This window comes from Festucalex cinctus, chromosome 17 (genome assembly GCF_051991245.1).
Source record: "Festucalex cinctus isolate MCC-2025b chromosome 17, RoL_Fcin_1.0, whole genome shotgun sequence".
Classification (NCBI taxonomy): domain Eukaryota; kingdom Metazoa; phylum Chordata; class Actinopteri; order Syngnathiformes; family Syngnathidae; genus Festucalex; species Festucalex cinctus.
The window spans coordinates 10,453,724-10,477,944 of NC_135427.1; the positions used below are offsets into that span (position 1 = coordinate 10,453,724).

The window sequence follows — 24,221 nt, forward strand, 5'->3', positions numbered from 1 at the left end:
CGATATATATATATATATATATATATATATATATATATATATATATATATATATATATATATATATATATATATATATATATATATATATATCCAAGTAAATGAATAACCTCAGATTTTGTTATTTTTGTGAATAATTTTAACATTAAAATAAAATACATCACAACATACCGACAATGATAAAGACGTTCTAAAGACCAATGTCTTTAAAATAATTGATGTCATACAAATGCACCCATTCTTTCTACACACAAAATAATAGTGCAAGAATGTTCTTTATGTTCTCGACTGTGTCATATGGGTTCGCCCTCATGGACAATGACCCCAGTGTTTTTTGCAACATCAAGCAAAAGGCTGACATGGCTGAAAAAATTTTGTTATCACTCCACGTTTGCGGCCTCGTCAAGCACCGGGCCGTCTGTTTCTGCGCCGTCTGCATCGTTAATCATCTCCTTGTATTTACTCTTGAAGAATCCAGCCTATCAATAGAAAAATGTTGGAATATTATCAGGATGTATTTGTGTGATGTATTCAGTTCTTTCATGTACTTATTTCCTCACCTTATAAAGGACAGCTGAGAGGATAACCAGTATAGCCAAACCCCCTAAGGACCCTCCGACGATCTCTTTAGTAAAGTCCGGTTGGGGATACACTTCCACCTCCGTTTCAATCTGAAATTCCCAATATCATTTCGGTCGATACATTCAAGCTGTTCCATCTTAATGTAAAATTACCTTGAAGTCAGGAGGGATGTTATTAGATGATGTCGAAAAGAAGATGTACTGGTTCTTGTCATACTCCAGACTGGCCGTGGTGGTAAAGATGAATTTGGCTTTTTCAAGTTCAATCTGTTTGAGCAATATAGTGCACTTAGATGGGCTGTACAATTACGCATCCGTTTAACACACACACTTCGGCGCTACCTGCTGGATCCATGCTGAACTCATATTGGCTGATATTTTGTACCGTTTACCCTCAAGCCTTCCCATGAACCGAATGCACTTGAACACCCTGCACGTTGCCACCGAACAGTCCTGCGGGGACATTCAAGCGCAATTTTATGCAGGTGTATCTCATAAAGTGGCCAAAAACAAATTGTTGCGTTTCTTACCACTATCTTATTTTTTTGCATCTGACCAACAAAATCTATGACATTAGCGCTTTCATCAGTGCTATATTGGCAGTCTGGAATCTAAAATGGAGACAGTTATGTCACTTCAACAAAGATGCTCGTTACCCAACAAGGTTCAGGTGTATTCAAGTGACAATATAATGCACTACCTGTAAAGAGCTCAGATTTGCCCAAATGTCCTTTTCGCCAAGTTTCACTGGCACCCTGATCACCACTGTCACGTTAAATGCTCGGATGTTGTTGGAAACCTAACAAAGTCAACAATGGCGCTTCAACAAAATAATAAATCCACCTGAATGTTTTATTCTTTCAATAATGACTTACCAGAACGGATTGCTCGACTGATTTCTGCAAGTCATTCTTTCCATAGGTGAAGTTGATGTAGCTAAGAGAACTGAAAAGAAATGTCTGATAAGTGGAAAGGTCAATTAATGCTCACGTTATCATTCCTGTCCAAATACACACCTTTCCATTGTAACGAAAATGCTGTATTTCACACCAATGTCTTTTTTTTGGTAAAGTTGGCTTAAAGCCGAATGTTGCTCGTTCCCACTAAAAGACAGACCATAATTCAAGTGTACAACTACATATGGCGTCATGTATAATGATGAAAGAACTTTACCTTGTTGCATTTGCTGTGATAAAAATCCTGTTGTCCAGTTGGCTGTTAGTTTCGATGCCATACGACACCACGAAGACAGCCTGAAATGAAATAAAATTAGAGACATTCGTTTTATTGCAACTCATTCATTCGTCCGGTTAAAATGAATTTTTGACGTCTATAGCCGTCAATGGCAGTGAATGAGTTAAAAAGTACGGGCAGGAAAGACTCCGGTAAACGTAGATGCAAGTACTATACTGATTTAATGTTCTACTTTTTTTAACCTCAGTTTACGTAGCACTGAACCAACCGTTGAGTTACTCCTGAAAATGGGCTTGTCAATGGTGCAGTCTGTCTTTCCCCGAGATAGACCGCCTTCACTGTCCAGAGAGTTGCACTCAATTCGTCCCTTTATGGAGAAAAGAAATCCAGAATCATGTCTGTGTAGATTCTCAGTCAACCCGGGTCATGGTCATTGTCAAAGTCAACTGGTTTTTATCTTTGATCCAAAAGGCTTCTTCAGTTCTAGATTTTGACAATCAAATGAAGTGACATTCCTTTGGAAACCCAAACCCAAAAATGTACAAATGTGTTTTTTAATACTTCACCTGCAAAAACATATTTATACGTTGTTGTTTTTTATGCTAGAGCATACAGAAGGCTTTGATGCAGCTTCTGACCTGAAGAGTTCACTTGTAATGGTAGTTATTACAAAAAACGGCCAGCAGGTGGCAGCAGAGTATAAGAGATCAGCCAGGGCCATGTTGCAACAAGCTCTTTTTGTCAGTGTTTTCACCAGGAATGTGAATATTGATTAAACTTAACTATATGCTAATGCTAATTGCTGCAAAACGGAAACAGATACAAATATACTTTTTTCTTGGTAGGTTCCATGTTTATGGAACCCACAATATTCTGTGGGTCAAAATACAGTAAAACAGCCGGGCACGAAAGGGGGTTGCTTGAGTGAAAATGGATGCGAGTGTATGAGTTAAGAAAGACCGCTGGAAATTTTCGAACTCGAGAAGTTTTTTGAATTAAAGGTGAAACATCTTCCACAAACAAAAGGAATCCAGTAGCCTCCATTCAACCTTTGTGAAAACACCCAAATCACCATAGCCAGAGGAAGAAGTCTTGTTTAGGTTCATCCCTACCTGCAGGGCGGTAAACTTCCGGTAGGAGAATTCGGCTGGGTACGTGAGAACAACAAGGGTGTTGTAGGAGTTTTCTCCCAGGTTCTCCACCGATACGGTGACATTCAAGAGCTCATCAATGCCCACTTTCACCTCCAAAGATCTGCTCGAAGATCAAAGAGGTTAAACATTGTCCGAAGCAGAACTTGAAAAACTTGATCAATATCTTACCTGCTAAAGTTAAAATCCAGCTTGAGGTTATCTACGCATTTGTTATCTACGCCACAGTCGATCTCGAAGGCCAACTGTAGAGAGCAGGTGAAGGGTTAAACACTTGAAAACACTGCACAGGTGAACGAAGCTTTCTCACCGGATAAATCGTGGCCGTCTGGGTCTGTTGGGCCAGACTCGGGCTCAGCTTATTGGCGGCGGGCAAACCTTCAAATGTGAATCTCAGGTCATTGTAAAGCGGATTCAAAGCGTCTTCTGGGCAGGGCTGTGAACGTCAACATGGTGAGGAAGAGCACGTGAGCCTCGGACGGAGCCTTGGGGTCACCCAACATCTCACCTGGATGAAGAAGTTGACTCTTAGGCATTGCGCCACCGCTAAATCGAGAACCATGGTGCCGCTCGTCTCTCGGATTTTCTCACCGATGTGAGCCCGGTTGTTGGGCACCTTGCGGGTGGCGTCCAGCGTTAAAGTATAATTAACTCTCGCTGCCGCTGTGACATGTTCAAGTTGAACACGTTAACGTGAGGAATGCGCCAGGCATTGAATGACGAGTGGAGAATCAGGCACCTGTTTGCACGGGCGAGTATCGGACCATCATGAAGCAGATTTCTGCCATAAAGTTCTTTGGATTGATACAGTCGGCGTTTTTCGTCGAGACTTGTTTTGGGGTGTAGGACAGCATGCTTTCGACCATTACGATAGGTTTGGATCTGGAAGCACACGGACAAATGATGTTTTGCGTCAGTTTCCTGGCTAAACGAACAAAAAAAAAATCTTAATTCCCCAGATGAAGCACCAATGGAGACCTGAGTAAGATGACTGCTCCTTTTGAACCCACTGCAAAGTCCGGCAGGTTGTCCCTGCTGAGGTCTCCGGAGGACTGGCTGATGGACATGCCGAAAAACCTGAGTCCAGACGTGACTTCTGAGCCAGCAATCCTCTAAATAAGCGAAGAGTGAGCACTTTTGCCACCTCTGTTGAGTCCAGAGAAAAATCAGTGACCTGTGAGAAAGTAGTCGAGATCCCTGTTCGCTCGCCGTGGAATACGTAGACGCTGCCTTGCCCGTCGTCCTCCAACGGCGCCCCGACCGCCACCTCATTGAGTCCATCCGAATTGAGGTCAGGCAGTATGGCAAGCGAAGCGCCGAAGCGCCCTCTGGGAGACTGCACTCCCCTGAGGACTACCGGAGAGTCGAACCGACACTCAACTTTCTGATCATGAAGATGACAGTCAGTGTCGATAGGCTTGATTTTCAAGTGAAAATAAAAATAACATTTTCAGGCTGGCTCACCAAACCGATCATGTTGCAAACATAAACCCTCCCCTCTCTATCCTCCTCCATAAACATGGGGGCGGATATGAGGATGACATCCGTGATGGCGTCCCGATTCACATCCATGGCGCAGACCACCGCCCCGAAATACTCGCCGATCTGATACTGCAGCAACAACAACTGTTTTCATAGAAAGCATCTGAAAGTTTTTTTTTTCACATTTCCTTTTTTCATACCTGCCATTGGAAAGGATCTATTGTTTGTTCTAGCCTGTTTTGGGAAATCACCATCACAACTCCTCTGTGTTGATATCTCGGAGCACCAACTACTGTCAACCTCGCGTATTGCGTTCGGGCAACTGTCATGGAATAACCTGAAATAGGAGATGGAGATGTGCAATGTGGCTCCACATCCAGCAGATGGTGCTGTGTGTCTTTTGTCCCAATGGGTGTTTAGTATTTAATAGTGTTGAAGATTACCTAACGCAGCTCAAGCCCTTATTATGTTAAAATTGAGCATAACGAACTCGATTATGAAGAAAAGATTAAACACGATTAATTTGGTAATAATTGAAATCATGATTAGGACGACCGTTTGTTTTGTTTTGTTTTTGGAGCAAAACAAGAAAATGTTTAAACTTGAAAAATAGTAAGACAAATAAATTTCATTGAAACACTTCAATAAGTATAATTAAGTTGCAAGTTTCTTTTGGATGAAACAAGATTTTTATTAATAGTTAAAATATATATATATATATGTATATTTAAATTTAAAAAAGTGCAAATATGGACATTTAAACAACTCAAAATTAGTATTAATAATCTTTTATTTTTGTTTATGATTAAGCCAACTCATTAATTGTGGAATGTAATAATTGAAATTGTAATTGAATTTCGATTACCGGTAATTGCACAGCCCTATGATGAACTCTACCCAGCAACAAGTGATCAAATTGATTCTAACAGACAGCAATTCAATAAATCAATTTTCCATATTATTCTCACATACCTAGATAGCTGTCAGGAGCAATGTTCATGGGAAAATAGGAGCCTCCCTGTCTTGTGTATGTTTGGAAGCCTCCTCTCCATTCGTTTGCCCCGACAGCTGCCATCTGCATTCCCTGGAATGACCACAGAAATGTAAGAAACATAGTTTGAAAGCCACAAAACGATTTGCGCTTTTTCATGTGTGCTGTTTGGGTACCCCGGGCACAAAGGCAGCACTGAATCCCCGCTGAGCCATCTCCATTTTGAGGGCCTCGCCGCTCGATTGAGAGCCGCCTGCCATAATGACGTAAACATGCATTATATTTTGATCAGGTCATTTCCCCCCCCCCCCCTTATACGTGTAATTACGATTTTATATTTTATTACTTATAAAATGCAAAAAAAAAAAATCTTATAATTGTTAGACTTTAATCCTATGAAATGAGTATTTATTTGAGTATTTATTTTCATTGTGACCATTTCAACAATGCATTGTACAGTGAACAAATAGAAATCCTGATTGTTTTTTTGTTTTTGTTTTTTTAATGGAAGAAAAAAAACCAATACTCCATCAGTACCTTCAATAGCAAAGATGCTATCCTGCAGAGTCTGCCGTATTGCATCAAGCGCGGCGAAGTTCTCCACTCGAAACACATACTTTGATGAGGGAGAAGATGCGATCAGGTTCAGCTCCTGTTTCGCCTTGCCGCTGTTAAAAGCACCGCCCACCTTACCGAAAAGAAATATGGCAACATTTAAGAATGTGAACTCCCAACTTTCAAGTTGTGGCGTGCTTAAAATAGAACTCACCCCAATAGCAAATCGAATGATATTTTTTCTGGCGGCTGCAGCTATCGCTGATGGCAAATTTGGGCTGTCAGTGGATTCTCCATCCGTGATCACTATTAGAATCTTCTTCACATTGGGCCTGGAACCTGTTCTTTCCACAAATACGTTATCCCTACCAACACAAATACCGCTTGTCAATTCATATTTTTTGTAATAATGCTATGTATTCAGATTGCATAAGTGGGTAGAGAGAAAAAACATACACAACACTTTGGATGGCACGGGCTGTGTTTGTCGTCGATCTCATCTGCTGTATTCCAGAAATGTCATTTTTCCAGGTGTTAACGTTGAAGTTAAAAAAAAAATTATGGATTTTAGGAGAGTTGGAGAACTGGACCACGGAGAACTTGGGAGGAGAGAAACAAGACATATATTCAAATGTGTCCAGAAACACAAAATAGTCCGACAGTCTCTCACCTTGGAATCTTTGTCCAAAAAAGAGCCGATGAGATTAATGACGAAAGTCTTCATTTTTGTAAAGTCGGTAGCAAGCACACTCCCCGAGCCATCCAGCAGAAATGCGATGTCTGCTTGACTTCGGCACTCTTGTCAAGAAAAAGAAGAGGAATTGTTGTTTTTCATTTCATTTGTATCTTTCCTCTTTGACCGCCAAAAACGTTAAATAACGTTTAGTAAAATCACGATGTATGCCGCCATAAACGTTAAGTGACGTCAACTACTTTTTTTTTAATATATCAGTGGTCAGTGCAACATCCAAGTGCAGCGCAGCCAGGTCAATGAGTTGTGAAATCAAAAACACCCACTAACTATGGCCAGCAGATGGCAGCGGTAGCTGCTCGGGCCCTAACTAGAGCTGCGAATTACAATGAAACATGACGCAATCTGATAAAATACAACGTTTTCAAGGCTGACGTGAATGATCAAAGCCGTTGTAACATTAAACCTAATTTGACGGAGCGTCACTAAACAAAAAATATTAGTATCAAAGTCACTGTTGTGGAGAAAATGTAACTTTTCTTTTCAATTTTCGCTCAATGTCACTCAAATGACCTATTTTCAAATGGTGATTACTGAAGAACGGAATAAGGTAGAAACATACTTTTTTTCTAATGAAAAAAAATGGAATACGATCTTTCATGTGGTACCCCATGTTGTTGATGTAGCATTGTTTTTTTTTTTTTTTTTTTTTTTTTTTTTTAAATAACGTGTGGTAGTAAAAGAGTTAAAGAGGAACTCCCCAAAATAATCACTTTTGTCATATTTCTTAGAAGTGACACTAGGGCGTTATTGAAATGATCTGGGGGCAAATGATCCCTCTCTAGCACCATCTTATGGCTTGAATCTGTTTTGCGAAAAACCACCGCCCAAGGAAAAACAACCAATCAGAGGCGACGGGCATATCGGACTGCCTCTCACTGCCATGTTCATGGAATATCTCCAATTCCCTTAGTTGCCAACAACTGGTCATTAGACTAGTAAGGTAAGTCGTCAATATATTTATTAAAACTTACTTTATTTGTTAATTGTGTATTTCGCTATTCTATAGCTTGTGTGTGGTAAAAGGCTCACTCAGCTTGTTGTGTGTATTCATCTCCTTGAGTTGATGTCATAAACATTTATCATAGCTAACTTTAGTTTTTGTTATAAGCTGGGACACGACTTGAAAGGGAATTAAACAAAGATAAAAGAGTACTAACGTTGGCACAGTTTTTGTGTCTTTTACGTAGATGCTTGCAATGACAAGGCAGTTAGCAAATTAGCTAGGTGGCTCTCATGCTACAGCATTTTTGATACGTGGCTTGATAAAAATAAAAATCCATTTTATCCAGTCTTAGCGGCCATCCAGCTGTCATCTTTTCCAGGAAGAAGAAGGGACCTGTTGGAGTTCACTAGCAAGACAGTGTGAGAGACTTCAGTAGCAGTGCGGAATTAGCTTAGCGGGTACGTTTATCATTTCTTTTTTTAAATTTTAATTGATTGTACTTTACACTCCATAAAATAAATCTTCAAACTGAGAACATTTGGCAATATAGTATTTGTAACTTGTTAGAAACCGTGGCTAGGGTTGCTAACTTTCTCATCCCGAAATCAGGGACAGGTGCGCGGCACAGTGTCACGGTGGCGTGAGCATGATGTGTGAAATCAGTGTATATTCTGATTCGATTCGAAATGCACAAAGTTTGTACATTCCCTTTAATCCTTACTGCAGGCCATCATTATGTAACATCATACAAAACCTCAAATAAACCACAATTTATCCTTTTCCCTAAAAAAAAAATAATAATAAAAAAAAAATAGGTGCAAAAAAATGAAATTGCAAAAGAACTGGCTGACTCAAGCAGTCTTCTCTCCTTCTCGTAGTATTTGTTCATAAATAGTACGAGAATACATCTTGTATTTCTCCCGCCCCGTTCGCAGCCGGCGTATTAAGATCGGCGTTTAGAGTTTTTGTTATTTTTTGTTTTGTTATCACTCACAGAAGCTTAAAACTTGTAAGCCACACACATGGTCTCCCAGGCGAAGAAGTGAACCCACGCCAACCGACACCGAAGGCAGATCGCGTTTAGAGTGAGTGTAGGCGACATGAAGCTGTGACGAAACCAGGAAGTGCCTCTCTCTCTCTCTTTTTTTTTTAATTTTTAAAATTTTGTTATTAGTTGCCTCTCTACCTTGCAAAATCTCCACATAGAACGTCACACCCAGCAACTCATTTTATTGGCTACGAGCAACTTCCTTGTCACTTGTCAACCTACGGGAGCACCCGTGGTCCAAAAATGGCTAAGATGCCGTTTGCTGCATTTCGTGTAAAAACTGAGAATTATTTTACGGGACTTTTGAGGACCCATGCGGGACATAACAATTTAGCCCAAAAATACGTGGCGTCCCGGCTAATACGGGACAGTTGGCAACCCTAACCGTGGCTAGCATTGGCTTGTTTGTAGTGCTAATGCTAGCTTAGTATTGCTAGCTAATATACTGTCAAAACATTATTGATAAAAATGGCTGTTTAAAATTTGTGCTTGCTAGCTGTTTTAACATTACTAACCCTCCTCCTAAGTGTATTATTAGACATTATCAACAAACAAAAAAAGTGAAAAGTGCAGAACCGTCAAGAGAAGAAGGCAAGGGAGGTCCGATGCGATCAGAAGTGTCTATTGACAAGCACACGCCGTTGTACATGGTGATGCTTCCGCAGTCTTTTGGGATGGTCGGACCACATGCCTGCAAAGCAGTCCAGTTCGTGATGAGAAGGAATTCACAACACACCTGAAAAATCACTTTGACTCACCATGGCGACACGTGTGGACGGATCAATTGTCATGGTCAAACCAAGAGACATGTTGACGGCAAAAGACGGCACTGTGAGGAAGGGTTTGGTTAGTCCGTATTTGATCCCTCCACTTTGAACGATTATCCCAAAGCGTGTCGCTCACCTGACATTCGCAGCGCATTGCACGACTCCGTGGAGCATTTAAAGATTTGACCTCTCCTGTCCGGTGAATATTGATCAAGGGGTGCGCTGATCAGCAAGCTGATCAAATGGAACCAGATAAGCGATCGTCATAACATATTACAGAAAACATTGGGATCCAATTCTTTCACTCACTCGGATTGTCTTTGTACTATCTGGTATCCGAAACTTTCTGTGGGGTTCCTTAAGGTCTTCCAAGCCACAGGGTCAATATTGAAACCAAGTGTGGTTTTAAATACTGAGAAGAAAAAAAAAACAAGAACAAAGTGTGTAATCGTGCTGATGTTGATGTAGGCCTAAAGCTCCATATATGGTATGGTATGGTATGAGATACGATAGATAGATAGATAGATAGATACGATAGATAGATAGATACGATAGATAGATACGATAGATACGATAGATACGATAGATAGATACGATAGATACGATAGATAGATACGATAGATACGATAGATAGGTAGATACGATAGATACGATAGATATGATAGATACGATAGATACGATAGATAGATACGATAGATAGATACGATAGATACGATAGATAGATACGATAGATAGATACGATAGATAGATACGATAGATAGATACGATAGATAGATAGATACGATAGATACGATAGATACGATAGATAGATACGATAGATAGATACGATAGATAGATAGATACGATAGATAGATAGGTAGATACGATAGATACGATAGATACGATAGATACGATAGATACGATAGATAGATACGATAGATACGATAGATAGATAGATAGATAGATAGATAGATAGATAGGATTGATAGATAGATAGATACGATAGATAGATACGATAGATAGATAGATACGATAGATAGATAGATACGATAGATACGATAGATAGATACGATAGATACGATAGATAGATAGATAGATAGATAGATAGGATTGATAGATAGATAGATACGATAGATAGATACGATAGATAGATAGATACGATAGATAGATAGATACGATAGATAGATACGATAGATAGATAGATACGATAGATAGATAGGTAGATACGATAGATACGATAGATACGATAGATAGATACGATAGATACGATAGATAGATACGATAGATAGATAGATAGATAGATAGATAGGATTGATAGATAGATAGATAGATAGATAGATAGATACAATAGATTCTTATCTTACCTACGATGAAAAATGTAGTCGAAGTGAGCCAGTCCATCGTGTCACTCTCACAGATTGCACTTAAAGCCTGCAAATGCTGCAAGGCAACACCTAGACAGGAAGATGTCGAAGGCAAAAAATGACAGAATCAATAACGTGACGGCTAGAAGAGGGAGGAAGAGGAACTCAGATGGAAGATGACTATTTTATCTCACCATTCGGTGGGAGGGACACAAACAACCGTGCGTCCTCACTCAATGACTGCTTAGCTAGTATAATAGACCGCATTATAAATAATATTTTTCTCTATTTTTTATCTTGACAATTGGCAGTTGCAGCTGCCTGATTGACTTTACTACTTAAAAAATAAAAATTACAAATAAAATAATAATAATAATAATAATAATAATAATAATAATAATAATATTTTTACATAGTGTATGATCTTGTTGATACAGTACCGTCACAAAAAAAGATTGAAACTAAATCATTATTCTTTAAAATATCCCAAAAATAACTCGATGTATTTCTGCTTTTGCTTTTACTTCCTCTTTGTCGTCTCATTTCATTGTCATAGCAGGAAGTTCAACATTGCAGCAGATCCATGAAAGGCAGACGTTTGTGCAATATCCCCCTTTTCACCTTCTGACTACTGAGTCAAACATTTAAAATAGTATGGACGTTCTATTTAGGTGTATATATGAATAAGCTTTATGTGCGTTCACACGTAGATAAAAGATGATTTTGCAATACTACCATGTATTTGTTATTAGATAGTAGATGTGAAAAATATACTCAGATGCTAGCATAAAAAGATAAAGTAGTTGTAGTAGTGGATAAAGTAGAAGTACTGATTCAATAATTAGGCCTACAAACGTTTTTGTTTTTTTTTAACTGTTAATTATATGCAAAACCTAATTTGATAACTTGGCACAATGGTAGAAAAAACTGCATACAAAATAGTAGTTCCCCTTTTAGAATAATTGCCATGGTGCTTGTAATGAGAAGCTAGCAGCTAGCATTAGTTCCGACTTCTGTTTCCATAGCTTTGCCAACGTTGTAAATTGATGCACAAAACTGTTAAAATACAATTTGGTTGTATAACCACAAGCATATCTGACAAAGGGAGTAAAAAGTCCAAATATCTGTTTTTAAATTTAGAGAAATCTACTGAAATGAAGCAAGTGTATTTGTACTATATATATATATATATATATAACTTTTCTCTCCAAATATTTAACATAGAACTTGCTGTAGTTCTTCTTCAACAGGTAAACAATTTGAGGCTAGCGCAGCACTGCCCCTGGTGGTTATAGAATTTTTTTTATTTTATTTTATTTATTTATTTTTATTTTTTATTTTATTTTTTTTACAATTCATCTACACTCCTTACAATTCACATAATTTTAGGAAAAAAATGTTTCATTATGATGCTGCTCTTTGATCTGTGTCTATGAAATGTCACTCAAACTGGTTGCCAAAACATAATAGTAAATGTCAAGCGAAATGACACGTCAAAGGAGAACTTGGCTTGTGGTTGTTGTCCTCAAAGTTATCAGAGCTGTGCACGCTGATTTGTCAAGACCACAGCTACTTTTCGGGAAGTAGGACTCTCTTTTGTCTTTTCGGCTACATTTTTTCCCACCCTTGCGATTTATACTCGCGATACTAAAAACTACAACTAAGCTCTTGTTGCGTTTAGTGAAAACCACTTATTATTCCGCCTAAATAAGTGCGAAATAAATATGCATAGTGGCACACAACACTGCTCAGTCACTCATGGTATAAAGTCACAGAAAAAAAAACAGAATAGCCATATCAGTGTTGCAAATCTTCACGCCCACGTGCGACTTTCTGCTCGACGACTGGCCGATCAAAGCTTGTGTGCAACTGGACTGTGTGCATGTGTGACCTTTACCGGGCATGCCATCTGACCCCGACCTCCTCCCGCCGAGAAAGGACGACAGGGAAAAGGTCACAGAAAGGTCAAGGATCAGCTCGCGCTGCGTTACTGCGAGCGGGTTGGATTACGAAAGGAGCTTTCGGTGTCTCGTATATAACGTTATGGCGCTGCTTTATAAATGCTGCGGCGCTCCTTGCAGTTGACACATGTGCGAGTTTGTCATGGGTTTACAGTATAGGGCTGTGGTTACCAAAGTAGGGTCCGTGGACCTCCGTGGGGTCCACAAGTCGTAGCTTGGGGGTCCAAAAAATGTTGAATGGAAATAAGTATTCAATACCAGTAAAACACGTAATAAACCAATTGCTTAGTGTAAAAGTTCTGATATGATTGTGAAATCATCAAATAAACTCAATTTAATTTATAGTACACTTAATCTGCAAGTCAAAAGATGTATTATTATAGAAATGTAGTCATGTATTTTTTTTAAGAACAAAAGGTGTAGTTTTTCGAGTTTGGTCCTATTTTTTTTTCGAGAATTCCCCCCCAAAATTAAAAGGTTTATTTTTACTTTGGTAAAATTGCATTTAAGAAATTCACTTGTTAAAATATGATGAGTTTATATCAGCACTTTGTGCCCAAAAATATATTTACAATAGCCTTTTTATTTGACCATTTTATGACAATTTATAACAATTAACACCTTAGCTATTCATAATGGGAATTCCTGTTAGCCAATGGCCAGTAGTTTTCAGACTGGATTCGGGTACGAATTTCCCGCCTTCTGACTGTCTGACGTCATGTGTGCATATGTGTACATGACGAAGGCAAAATAGTTAAAAAAAAAAAAGCGAAATGCAGTTTCATTTTTCGGCCACTGGTGGCAGTAGTGATTCGAAATGCAATCTTCTGCGGTTAGTAGCTTTAATATTACTTAACATACAGTGCAAATGTAATTATTTTATTTAAATAGCAATTTAATTTAAATGTATTGCATATATATTTTATTACAATTTTTACCTAAACTGTTTTTAAAACAGGGTCCCAGTCCTTGAACCCAGAAAGCGAAAACCACTTCATCCAAAACGTTACAGAGAAGCAATAATTCCTTCCTGCGTGTTTTCTTCATTTCCTCCGTTTTGCACTCACTGGACCGTTTGCCCTTTCGCTGGCCACCCGCCACCGCCACCACTCCGGCCCGAGACGCGCTGAATGTCACGAGGGGTCTCCAGTTGCGTCCTGTTCTTTTTATAGCCGAGCAGCTGAAATGTGAAGGGTCACAACGGGAGGATAAATACGAGGGCCAGCGAGCCCAGAGGGTGTCGCAGACGAAGGCCACTTCTCTACCTCCCTCTTTCTTCTCCCAGCTCTCCTTCTGAACTTAAAGGTAAAAAAAAAAAGACAACTGTGGCGTTGACTTTCGTCACTTTTCACGTATTTTGCATGGTTTAAAAGCATTCCACGTTGTCGTGTATGCACTAAAAAAAGTCTACCTTAAAATTAGCAATGTGCGTGTGTGGTATAGTAATGACGGTAAAATATAAAATATTGTAGCTAATACGTTGTAGCATGTTCAACTATTTTATTTTTTTATTGTGAACTAATACCATTAACATATCACAAGTAAGATTTGTTAAGACTTTATGAAGTATTATATAAACCATGTTGTATAATTGTTGCTAGCATGACTTTCTTGTTTTGTGTCATGTCTTTAGTGCTAAGACACGCATTGCTGTGCAGTGTATATTTAGTTTAGTCTTGTCGGGGGCGGGGTCAAGCCGAGGCATGCAATGGAAAAGCTGGAAAGGTCACGGATAAGAGGGGAGAAAATGGAATGCTTGTGGTAGTCACATGTGTAAGATCGGGGGGGGTGGGGTGGGGTGGTTACTGAACATGTGAACAAACTCTCCGTCATTTGTTGGTCAGGCAGGATGTTGTGCGGTGTAGTACCAGGCAGGGTCCTCTCCCATCACTTCCTTCACTAAGTCTTTGATAAGGTTTCGTTTTGAGCCACAAGCATAAATCAACAATCTCTTGTATCTCCCCCCCGAACAGAGTCAAGATGCCTCACGCATACCCCTTCCTCACTCCTGAGCAGAAGAAGGAGCTCAGTGATATCGCTCACAGGATCGTCGCTACCGGCAAGGGAATCCTCGCCGCCGATGAGTCTACCGGTATTTTTTTTTTTTTTTTTTTTTTTTTTTACGTGTATATCCGTCAATGGCATTGAATGAGTTCAAATCTGAATCATGAGATTTTGTACAAGACATCCAAATGGAGACTGTCCAATCAAATCCACTTTATTTCTATAGCACATTTTTGTAAGCAAGCGTTTTCATATAAAAATAAAAAAGAGTCAATACAATACTAAAAAAAACAATAATTATAATAAAGAAAGAAATACATTGAAAATAATTTGTGTCCCAACACATTTGCCCGTCGTCTCCAGGCAGCGTCGCCAAGCGCTTCCAGAGCATCAACGCTGATTTTTTTTTACGCGTATATCCGTCAGTGGCAGTGAATGAGTTCGAATCTAAATCGTAATTCATCTTACCAATAGATTTTGCATAAGACATCCAAATGGAGACTGTCCAATCCACTTTATTTCTATAGCACATTTTTTTAAGCAAGCATTTCCATATATAAAAATAAAATACTAAAAAAAAACAAGTTAAATAAAGAATGAAATACATTGAAAACAATTTAAAAACAAACATTAAAAATAAATAAATAAATAAAAAATATGGAGCCTGTCTTCACCTAAGTCTTCACCTAAGTGTAAATAAAAAAAAATAAAAAATGAACTTCCTGTATGTTCAGTAGCCAAGTGTCCCAACACATTTTGCCCGTCGTCTCCAGGCAGCGTCGCCAAGCGCTTCCAGAGCATCAACGCTGAGAACACTGAGGAGAACAGGAGGCTGTACCGCCAGCTCCTCTTCACCGCCGACGAGCGCGCCACCCCTTGCATCGGCGGCGTCATCCTCTTCCACGAGACCATGTACCAGAAGACCGACAGCGGCAAGGTGTTCCCCCAGTACCTCAAAGAGAGAGGCATGGTGGTGGGCATCAAGGTCGACAAAGGCGTCGTCCCCCTGGCCGGAACCAACGGCGAGACCACCACTCAGGGTGAGCCCCGATAACAAACCATTTTGGTCATTTTGAAGAAATGACTTCAGCAAATGTATTTGTTTTGATAAATACGAATGCTTCTTATTTGTTCCAGGTCTGGATGGACTGTATGAGCGCTGCGCTCAGTACAAGAAGGACGGCGCCGACTTTGCCAAATGGCGTTGTGTGCTGAAGATCACCTCCACCACCCCCTCACATCTGGCCATCATTGAGAACGCCAACGTCCTGGCCCGCTATGCCAGCATCTGCCAGATGGTAGGACGGCGACGATTAGTTTCCGTATTTAACGACCTCACGTAATACTCCTCCTTTTCCGCAGCACGGCATCGTGCCCATCGTGGAGCCCGAGATCCTCCCCGATGGCGACCATGACCTGAAGCGCTGCCAGTACGTCACCGAGAAGGTCCTGGCTGCCGTTTACAAGGCTCTGTCGGACCACCATGTCTACCTGGAGGGCACTCTGCTCAAGCCCAACATGGTGACCGCCGGCCACTCCTGCTCCACGAAGTACAGCAACCAGGAGATCGCCATGGCTACCGTTACCGCCCTCCGCCGCACCGTGCCCCCCGCAGTCCCTGGTTCGACAAAACCTCCCTTTTCTAATCCAGGGGTTCTCAAACATGGCTAGATGTTAGGGGTGTCAGTCAAGTAAAATGTTTGATCGTAATGACTTCAATATTTAACTTGCGATTAATCGCAAATTAATCACACATTTTATATCTGTTCTTTAACAAGTCAATTTTAAAAATACAACTTTATTCTAAAAAAGACACACATTGGTTGTAAAAAAATTTTTTTTAGCATGACCTCTTGTTTGAAATTAGACAGCTCTTAATATGAAAAGAAAAATGCACTGAGCTGTCACCAATAGCGAACAAACACAATTATGCCATCTAGTGACAGAAAAACGACCTCAACACCAATCTCATTGATTTTAGGTCTATCGACTTTGACCAATCAGATGTTACTTCAAATGCGCATTGCTGTCCAATAAGAAAACGGTATCTAGGGGCATTATTAACACTAAATACAATCCCCTGCACCCCCCCCCCCCCCCCCAAAAAACAAACAAACAAACAAACAACAACAACCAAATAATAAAAAATAAAATCAAGTTGAAAATTACATTTAGTTTTTATTTTAATTCACAAAATGCCGAGAAAAAAATTGTAAGGTTACGATAATAAATTGGATTCGTAATTTCAATTTTTTTTAACATTTTTTACATTTTCAAGTCATAATAATAAAGTCTAATTTCAGTCATATTTTGACAAGTTAATCTTAAAAAAGATAACCTTATTCTCAAAAAGACGCACCTTTAAAAAGTTAGCACGACTTCATGTTAGAAATTAGACCGCTCTTAATATGAAAGGAAAAATACAGAGCTGTCACCAATATCTAACGCAATTATGCCATCTAGTGGCAGAAAAATGACTTCAACACCAATCAATGTCACACTTGTTTTGTTCCAGTACATCTATGAATTAATATTAAATTACTATATCAACGAATTAAAAGATGCAACCATATTTTTATATTAATGAAAAATTTGGAAAAAATATTTTATCATTTTATGGAATGTTAAGGGATTTTTAAAATATGACTAAACTTAGACTTTAATATTGTGGCTTGGAAATTTAAAAATATTCTTGAAATTACTAACCCATATTTATTATTGTAACCTAACAATTTTTTTGTAGGCATTTTTTAAATTTCTACTAGGGCTGCACGATATTTGGAAACTATGCAATATTGATATTATTACCATATTTAACATACCTTAAGAAATTGCATGATGTAATGAAATAAATAAGGAGGCTCAATGCATCTATTTTTTTTTTATTTTAAACTTGATTTTATTATTATTATTATTATTATTATTATTATTATTTTAAAAGCGATACTGTTTTCCTATTGGATGGCAATGCACATTTGAAGTAGCATCTGATTGGTCAAAATCAGACCTAAAAACATTGAGAGCAATTCTTCCACACACATTTGTACTGCATACCATAATTGCATATCCATTGCCCACAATTAACTCAAATGGTTCTTCTCCACTTCCTGCTTAGGCGTCACCTTCTTGTCCGGCGGTCAGAGTGAGGAGGAGGCCTCGGTCAACCTGAACGCCATGAACCAGTGCCCCCTTCACAGGCCCTGGGCCCTGACCTTCTCATACGGACGTGCCCTGCAGGCGTCGGCCCTCAAGGCCTGGGGCGGCAAAAAGGAGAACGGAAAGGCGTGCCAGGAGGAGTTCATCAAGAGAGCTCTGGTGCGTGCTGGCGCAAATATCCGAGCGCAAATATTTGATTAAAAAGTGTACGCAGGAAAACAGGTGATTCATAGTAAAGTAGAAAAGTACAAATGGATTTTTGCGTGTTTTTTCTCTTTTAGGCCAACAGCCAGGCGTGCCAGGGGAAATACGCTTCCTCTGGACCCAGCGCTGCTGGCGGAGAGTCCCTGTTTGTGGCTAACCACGCTTATTAAAAAGCAAATCACCACGTTCACCCTCTCACACTTGATTGTGCTCGTCACCTCTCGGTTGACAGTGAGAGCGGGGAAAGCTCCTCTAGGTTGTCGCAAGCGGAAGATTTGCCTCCATTCCCTTGACCTTAACGCCGAATCACACCTTTTCTCAGGTGATTATTCCCACACTGTTTTTACACAAGTTGGACGACTTTTCATTGGATCGATTCCATCATGCGCAGTGATGTCATTGATAGCGGTTCAGTGGAATAAAGTGTTTACCCTTCTGTGTTGTGTTGACTTCCTTTTTGGGATGTGTGTGGTCTTATGTGGCCCCCTGGTGGCGCTGAGAAAAAAATTCCCTGGTTTAGATAAATAAACAAAGGTGTGTTTTTTTCAAGTGAATCAACACCAATTTTGGACTAATTAACTCATTCACTGCCATTGACGGAAAACGACGTCAAATGATGCATTTTTGCTAGGCTGGCAGTGAATGTGTTAAGTGATGTTTGATCACAGCAGGTGGATGACAATTACCATGAGTCTAAATTTGGCATCGATGCAGTGACATTTGAAAATTACAACCAAGGTAATTATGACATATTTAACTGCTCACCTCACTTGGCAGTGTTTCTACATGATGATTGACACAAAAATTAATTGGGCGTTGAGCTTTGTTACGTAAGCTTTGTTACATCACTGCATTAAGAGCGACAATGACACCGTGAATTTAATATTCAAGTTTCCTTGTTGACACACTTGGCTCAAGGAAGATCTTTCTACTGTGGTTAATAACACAGTATCATGAACGAATGTTCATTGTTAATGTTACGTTATATTTTATTTAATTATTTAAATGCACATTTTTCTTTATAATATGTTCTGATATAATATGTTTAGTCTAAAAAATATTTTGTTTAATTTTGCATTTATGGAATGTGAATTAAGAAGTATTTTCAACATTCAACAAAATGAAAAATATAATTTATTTTTATTAAAAAGTGCTTACGATTTAAATTTTTAATTTTCATGCATTGCTACATTGCTTAGTATTTTTTGTTTTAGTAATAATTAGTTCCTTTTTAAATTTTTCTTTTCTTTCACTTTTCTATTTTGTATTTATATGTTCAATAAACAAAAAACAAAGAAATAAAAATCCACCTGTTTTTATCCATCCCAGCGGCGGCCATTTTGTGTCTTGCTGTCGCCTAAAAATGACATCACAGTCGCTCAGGCAACGACATTCCCCACCCGGAATCGCCGCTCATTTGTTTACTGATTTCTGTCATGTGACGTTTGCGAGCTGAGCCGTGATTGGTCGTTACCTGAGTTCGAAAACAACTGTGATGTCATTTTCAGTCGAAAAGAAAGTGACGAAATGGCCGCACAGTGGGTAGATTTTTCTGCTTAACTCACATTCCCCAAACACGATATTAATCAGAATGTTGTGCTTAGACTGGTGGGGGCACACACATACAACACATTATTGTAAAACTTAGACACAACTGACCAAATTAGTGTTCAAATTAAGCACTTGTTCTTTATTTAAAAAAACAATCAGTAAAATTGGCGCGATTAAGAATACAATAGGAACTGTAATATCGAGTTGACCCCATAAACCTTCGCAGTGTTGTTACAATATTAACTCCCAGCCATTTTCACAGAAGCAATCCCGTTCGCTCCCGACTGTTTTACTGGAATTGGACTGATTTTGCAAGGCCCACAGAATATTGTGTTCTCTTGCTATAAAAGCATGGAACCTATCAAAAGAAAGATTAAAGTCTCTTCTTTCATCAGGAAAAAAAAAAGTATGTTTCTATCCGTTTCCGTTTTGCAGCAATTAGTATTAGAAGAGAGCTAAGTTTCATCAGTTTTCACAAATCTATTCAAAATTGTAATTTTTTTTCTAGCTTTTTTCATGGCCCTGGTTGATCTCCTTTGCTCTGCTGCCACCTGCTGGACGTTTGTGTAATAACTACCATTTCTGCAACCGTTCTTTGCAGTTGAGAGGCTGCATCAAAGCCTTCTGTATGCTCTAGCATTAAAAAAACAAACAAACAAAAACGTATAAATACGTCTTTGGGACACTTAGAACATTTAAAAAAACGTATTTACACGTTATTGGGAGCAAATGAGTTAATATTCAGCATGTTGGCTTATACGTTTGGCGTGTACATTGCGCAATAGAATCATTGGATGCAAAGCTTGAAGAAAGAAATGTAATTGAATGTGATTCATAAAGAATATAAATAAAAAAATTATGAACATGTTCCATTCTACATGGTACGATTCAGTCAAGTTACAAAGCCTGAATGCACAGCAGGCAGAGCAAGAGGCTAAGATAAGAAAGAGGCGCCGCGGCTGACGAGTCCGTGTCATCTACGTCGACACCGAAATTCTCCGGGCACACGAAGCTGGCGTCTTCGTCGACGCCCGTTGAGGTGTAGGTGACAAAACTAATGGTGGCCCCTGCCACTTGTGCCGTAATCCAGTCCTGGTAAAACGACAAACGGGTGAAGACTTCGGGGAAAATCCCGGTGGCGCAAGGCACGCCGAAACTGGCGAGGCCCGCCTGGATCCACACCGAGCCTTGTTTACACTGCACAGGTCCGCCGGAATCACCCTGAAAACACATTTAAAAAAGAAAATGACGAATGAAGCTCGGAATGGCGAGCGCCGCGTCATAATCGTAGGACATGAACCTGGCATATTCCTTTGCCCTCCTCTCCTGCACATATCATATTGCTGGTGACGTTTACGTTATCCACCAGGTCGTAGACGCAACTGCATTGCTTGTTTCCAATGATTGGAATTTCAACTTCTTGCAGTCTTTCAAAGGCCACGTTTGGTTCTGCGGGAGAAGGGAAAGTCATTTTCACCAGTTGACTAAACAGCACCCCCAACAATGATGAATTTGAATTTTGGGTGTCATTCCACAGTCGACCACTAGATGGTGAAATGCTATTTTGTTTGACACCAAATTGGAAAGAAGAAGAATGAAAACAGGAAATAGTTCAGGTCAGCTTAGTTTTTGCTGAGGATTATTGAATGTCACATCCTCTTTAATCCTGCTTTTTATGCCAACAGAAAGCAACAGCTGTAAGTTTATTTTATTTTATATATTTTTATTCATTGCTCTTGTACTCTCTAAATATATTTGTATGTGTTCTCTTTAGTTAGGTTGTTCAAAAATGTTCAAAATGTGTTTGAGTTTCGCACTAAAAGTTTTGATGGACCAGCACCATACAAACTGTACTAGATAATCTAGTAGTTAGCTAGCTAGCTCTGCCTTTACACACCAAAAATGCATGATCTCTTTGGATAGTACGCTCACCATCAGCCCCAAGCCTGCCCCATCCAGTGCCCCAGCACTCGGTGCCGTTGTTGAACTGGCTGGAATTGCTTGCCATGCAAATGGGTCTGATGAAGTCGTTGTAAGTGACGGCGCTGCTCAGCCTCATGAGCGCGATGTCGTTTTGGAAGTTCTGTTCGGTGTAGTTTGGGTGAACGATGATTTGGGCCAAAGTGCGGTTGATCTCGTTGGGAGCAGTGGTACTTTGATTTTGTTTTCCAAAGTACAGGAGCCAAACATCGAGGTCAGTGCTGCATTTGGAAAAGAAAAAATATATATATAATTCATAATTAATTAGAACTGGTTGCTGAAATTTCGTTGCTGGTTATGAGTGAGTTTAGCTTAACTCTAAAAATAAAATAAATAAATAAATAAATAAGTCTTGCCAAGAATAATTTTCCTGTTGGGGTGAACACAAATTTGAATTAAAAAAAAATTAATAATAATTAAATAATATACTCCTAATTTCATTTTTTTTCTTTTTGTTTTTTTTTCCAGAATTTTTGCTCACTAGATCCGCTAAAATGTTAAGAATTGACACCCAATGAAATGCATTGAGGGGAAAAAAAACAAAACAATAAACCTTAAAAACGCTCCCAAAAATGTTGATAAACAGTCAATACACAAAAACAACAACAACAAAAAAAAACACCTGATGCCGATCCAATCTGTGTAAATTCTACTCAACTGTCAATTATAGGGTTGGCCCATGCCACACCCCTAACTCAGTACAGGATTTGTAAAGGTTATGACAATTAATTGACTCTTATCTTTTTATAGATATGATTAATCATGCTCTGCTGGCAACCAGTTCAGGGTGTAACACGCCTACTGCCTGAAGCCGGCTGGGATAGGCTCCAGCACCCCCACGACCAGTTAACTCATTTGCTCCCAATAACGTATAAATACGTTTTTTTAAATGTTCTAAGTGTCCCAAAGACGTATTTATACGTTTTTTTGTTGTTGTTGTTGTTTTTTTTAATGCTAGAGCATAGAGAAGGCTTTGATGCGCCCTCTCAACTGCAAAGAACTGTTGCAGAAATGATAGTTATTACACAAACGGCCAGCAGGTGGCAGCAGATCAAAGGTGATCAACCAGGGCCATGTAGAAAAAAGCTAAATTACTTTGAATTTTAAATAGATTTGTGAAAACTGATTAAACTTAGCTCTCTTCTAATGCTAATTGCTGCAAAACGGAAACAGATCGAAACATACTTTTTTTTTCCTGATGAAAGAAGAGACTTTAATCTTTCTTTTGGCTGGCCTTACCTTGCAATGCAATGGGCGGCCGTGAGCACCCATTCCTCGCTGATCACGGTCCCCCCACATATGTGACTCCCATTCACGTGCAAGCTGACTTGCCAGGGCCACGAGCCCGGCGGGGCGTCTTCACCGCCGACGATCCTTGGGTTTAATGGGGCTGTACCACATTCTGGGGGGACCATGGAGAAATTAACGACTCAAATATAGAGTAATGTGATGTTATATCGCCTGATTGCAGAACTTACCCTGAGCTTTCGAGCCACCTATAAGAAAAGAGATGAACAAAAGAATTAGTGTTCACGTTCCAGTGTTACTGATAGAGTAGTTTTAAATGCTATGTTTTGGGTCAAAATAAGCAGGATTTTATTTTTGCTCTGGTATGCTTCCCAGTTTACTGCCACACCTTTATCCAAAAAAAAAAAACAATGCCAACAGTGCCAGCCGATTTCGAGCATTTTAACTCATCTTTCAAGGCGAACAGAATATTGTTATATAATATTTGATCATTCACACCATCCTTGAAAACATTCTATTTCATCGGATCTCATCAGATTCCGTCATGTTTCATTGTAATTTCAAAATTAATTGTGGGTGTTTTTGATTCCACAACCCATTGACCAGGCGGCGCTGCACGTAGACGTTGCACTGCCCATTGATTTAAAAAAAAAAAAAAAAATGTAGTTGAAGTCATTTAATGTTTATGGCGGCATACATCATTATTTCACTAATTGTTATTAAACGTTTTTGGCGGTCAAAGAGTTAAATTCGACTAATAGTGCCACAAAAGTCAAGTAGAAAGTTCAATTTTAGACATCAAAACCAATTATGTAACTTTATTTTGTATTCCAGGGGAAATATAATGCACACTGGGGGGTGGCTAATTTTGCATTATCGTAGAAAATAAAAGCATGTAAAATATAAAATCAAAAGTTGATCATTAAAATCAGATTCCGTTCTGAATGGGAATAAAAATTCCCCTTCAACCACATTTTGGCTGCTTTTTCTTAAACATAGTGATCCCGCCTGCGATCATTGTTTACAAGGTTTTGTTTGCGTCCTACAATATTTCCAAGGCAACCGTACTAGCGTGCAATATGATATCCAATGAATTTAGCCTGAAAACGTTCTCAAAATGAAAACTGTACAATCGTGTGTGTACTCACCTTGAAATGTGAGAAATATACCGAAAAGGAGCGCGCACGTTGTCCGCAGCATCATGTTGTTCAAGCGCAGGCGTAAGCTCACTGTTTTGTTTTGCCGGCCTCGTGTGTCTATTTATACGGTGGCAACGCCTATGAAACCAGTTTTTGTAACACTCGCTTGC

At 39.2% G+C, this 24,221-nt stretch overlaps 3 protein-coding genes across 9 annotated transcripts; 1 reads left to right on the forward strand and 2 right to left on the reverse strand.

The window, feature by feature from the left end:
• Nucleotides 1-258: 258 nt before the first annotated feature.
• Nucleotides 259-14,076, reverse strand: LOC144004604 (integrin alpha-M-like). Of its 3 annotated transcripts, none has more exons than XM_077501928.1 (31): nucleotides 13,837-14,076; nucleotides 10,809-10,898; nucleotides 9,775-9,877; nucleotides 9,602-9,699; nucleotides 9,457-9,527; nucleotides 9,275-9,389; nucleotides 6,624-6,751; nucleotides 6,410-6,552; nucleotides 6,168-6,318; nucleotides 5,936-6,086; nucleotides 5,575-5,651; nucleotides 5,380-5,491; nucleotides 4,608-4,744; nucleotides 4,390-4,536; nucleotides 4,100-4,309; nucleotides 3,904-4,037; nucleotides 3,665-3,807; nucleotides 3,434-3,588; nucleotides 3,236-3,361; nucleotides 3,097-3,170; nucleotides 2,887-3,028; nucleotides 2,043-2,141; nucleotides 1,754-1,833; nucleotides 1,597-1,683; nucleotides 1,456-1,525; nucleotides 1,281-1,379; nucleotides 1,111-1,191; nucleotides 923-1,033; nucleotides 734-847; nucleotides 560-670; nucleotides 259-478 (listed from the first exon to the last, which is right to left on the reverse strand). In XM_077501928.1, the coding sequence occupies exons 2-31, from the start codon at nucleotides 10,843-10,845 to the stop codon at nucleotides 380-382; spliced, it is 3,405 nt and encodes a 1,134-aa protein (XP_077358054.1). In that variant the 5' UTR covers nucleotides 10,846-10,898; nucleotides 13,837-14,076; the 3' UTR covers nucleotides 259-379. The 3 variants fall into 3 exon arrangements, with proteins under 3 accessions (XP_077358054.1, XP_077358053.1, XP_077358055.1); XM_077501927.1 differs by having other exon boundaries at nucleotides 13,708-14,076; XM_077501929.1 differs by lacking the exon at nucleotides 13,837-14,076 and having other exon boundaries at nucleotides 10,813-10,908.
• aldoab (aldolase a, fructose-bisphosphate, b) lies at nucleotides 7,568-18,569 on the forward strand. 5 transcript variants are annotated; one of them, XM_077501949.1, is made up of 8 exons: nucleotides 7,568-7,647; nucleotides 8,030-8,108; nucleotides 14,743-14,861; nucleotides 15,547-15,813; nucleotides 15,911-16,071; nucleotides 16,136-16,394; nucleotides 17,889-18,088; nucleotides 18,211-18,569. In XM_077501949.1, exons 3-8 carry the CDS (start codon nucleotides 14,750-14,752, stop codon nucleotides 18,301-18,303), a joined length of 1,092 nt encoding a protein of 363 aa, XP_077358075.1. In that variant the 5' UTR covers nucleotides 7,568-7,647; nucleotides 8,030-8,108; nucleotides 14,743-14,749; the 3' UTR covers nucleotides 18,304-18,569. The 5 variants fall into 5 exon arrangements, with proteins under 5 accessions (XP_077358075.1, XP_077358077.1, XP_077358076.1 ...); XM_077501951.1 differs by having other exon boundaries at nucleotides 7,606-7,647; nucleotides 7,997-8,108; XM_077501950.1 differs by lacking the exon at nucleotides 7,568-7,647 and having other exon boundaries at nucleotides 7,875-8,108.
• Nucleotides 18,570-19,796: 1,227 nt separating this feature from the next.
• On the reverse strand, nucleotides 19,797-24,221 carry LOC144004617 (chymotrypsin-like protease CTRL-1). Its single transcript, XM_077501953.1, has 6 exons — nucleotides 24,061-24,221; nucleotides 23,143-23,160; nucleotides 22,904-23,066; nucleotides 21,617-21,885; nucleotides 20,985-21,133; nucleotides 19,797-20,905 (listed from the first exon to the last, which is right to left on the reverse strand). The coding sequence occupies exons 1-6, from the start codon at nucleotides 24,113-24,115 to the stop codon at nucleotides 20,582-20,584; spliced, it is 978 nt and encodes a 325-aa protein (XP_077358079.1). The 5' UTR covers nucleotides 24,116-24,221; the 3' UTR covers nucleotides 19,797-20,581.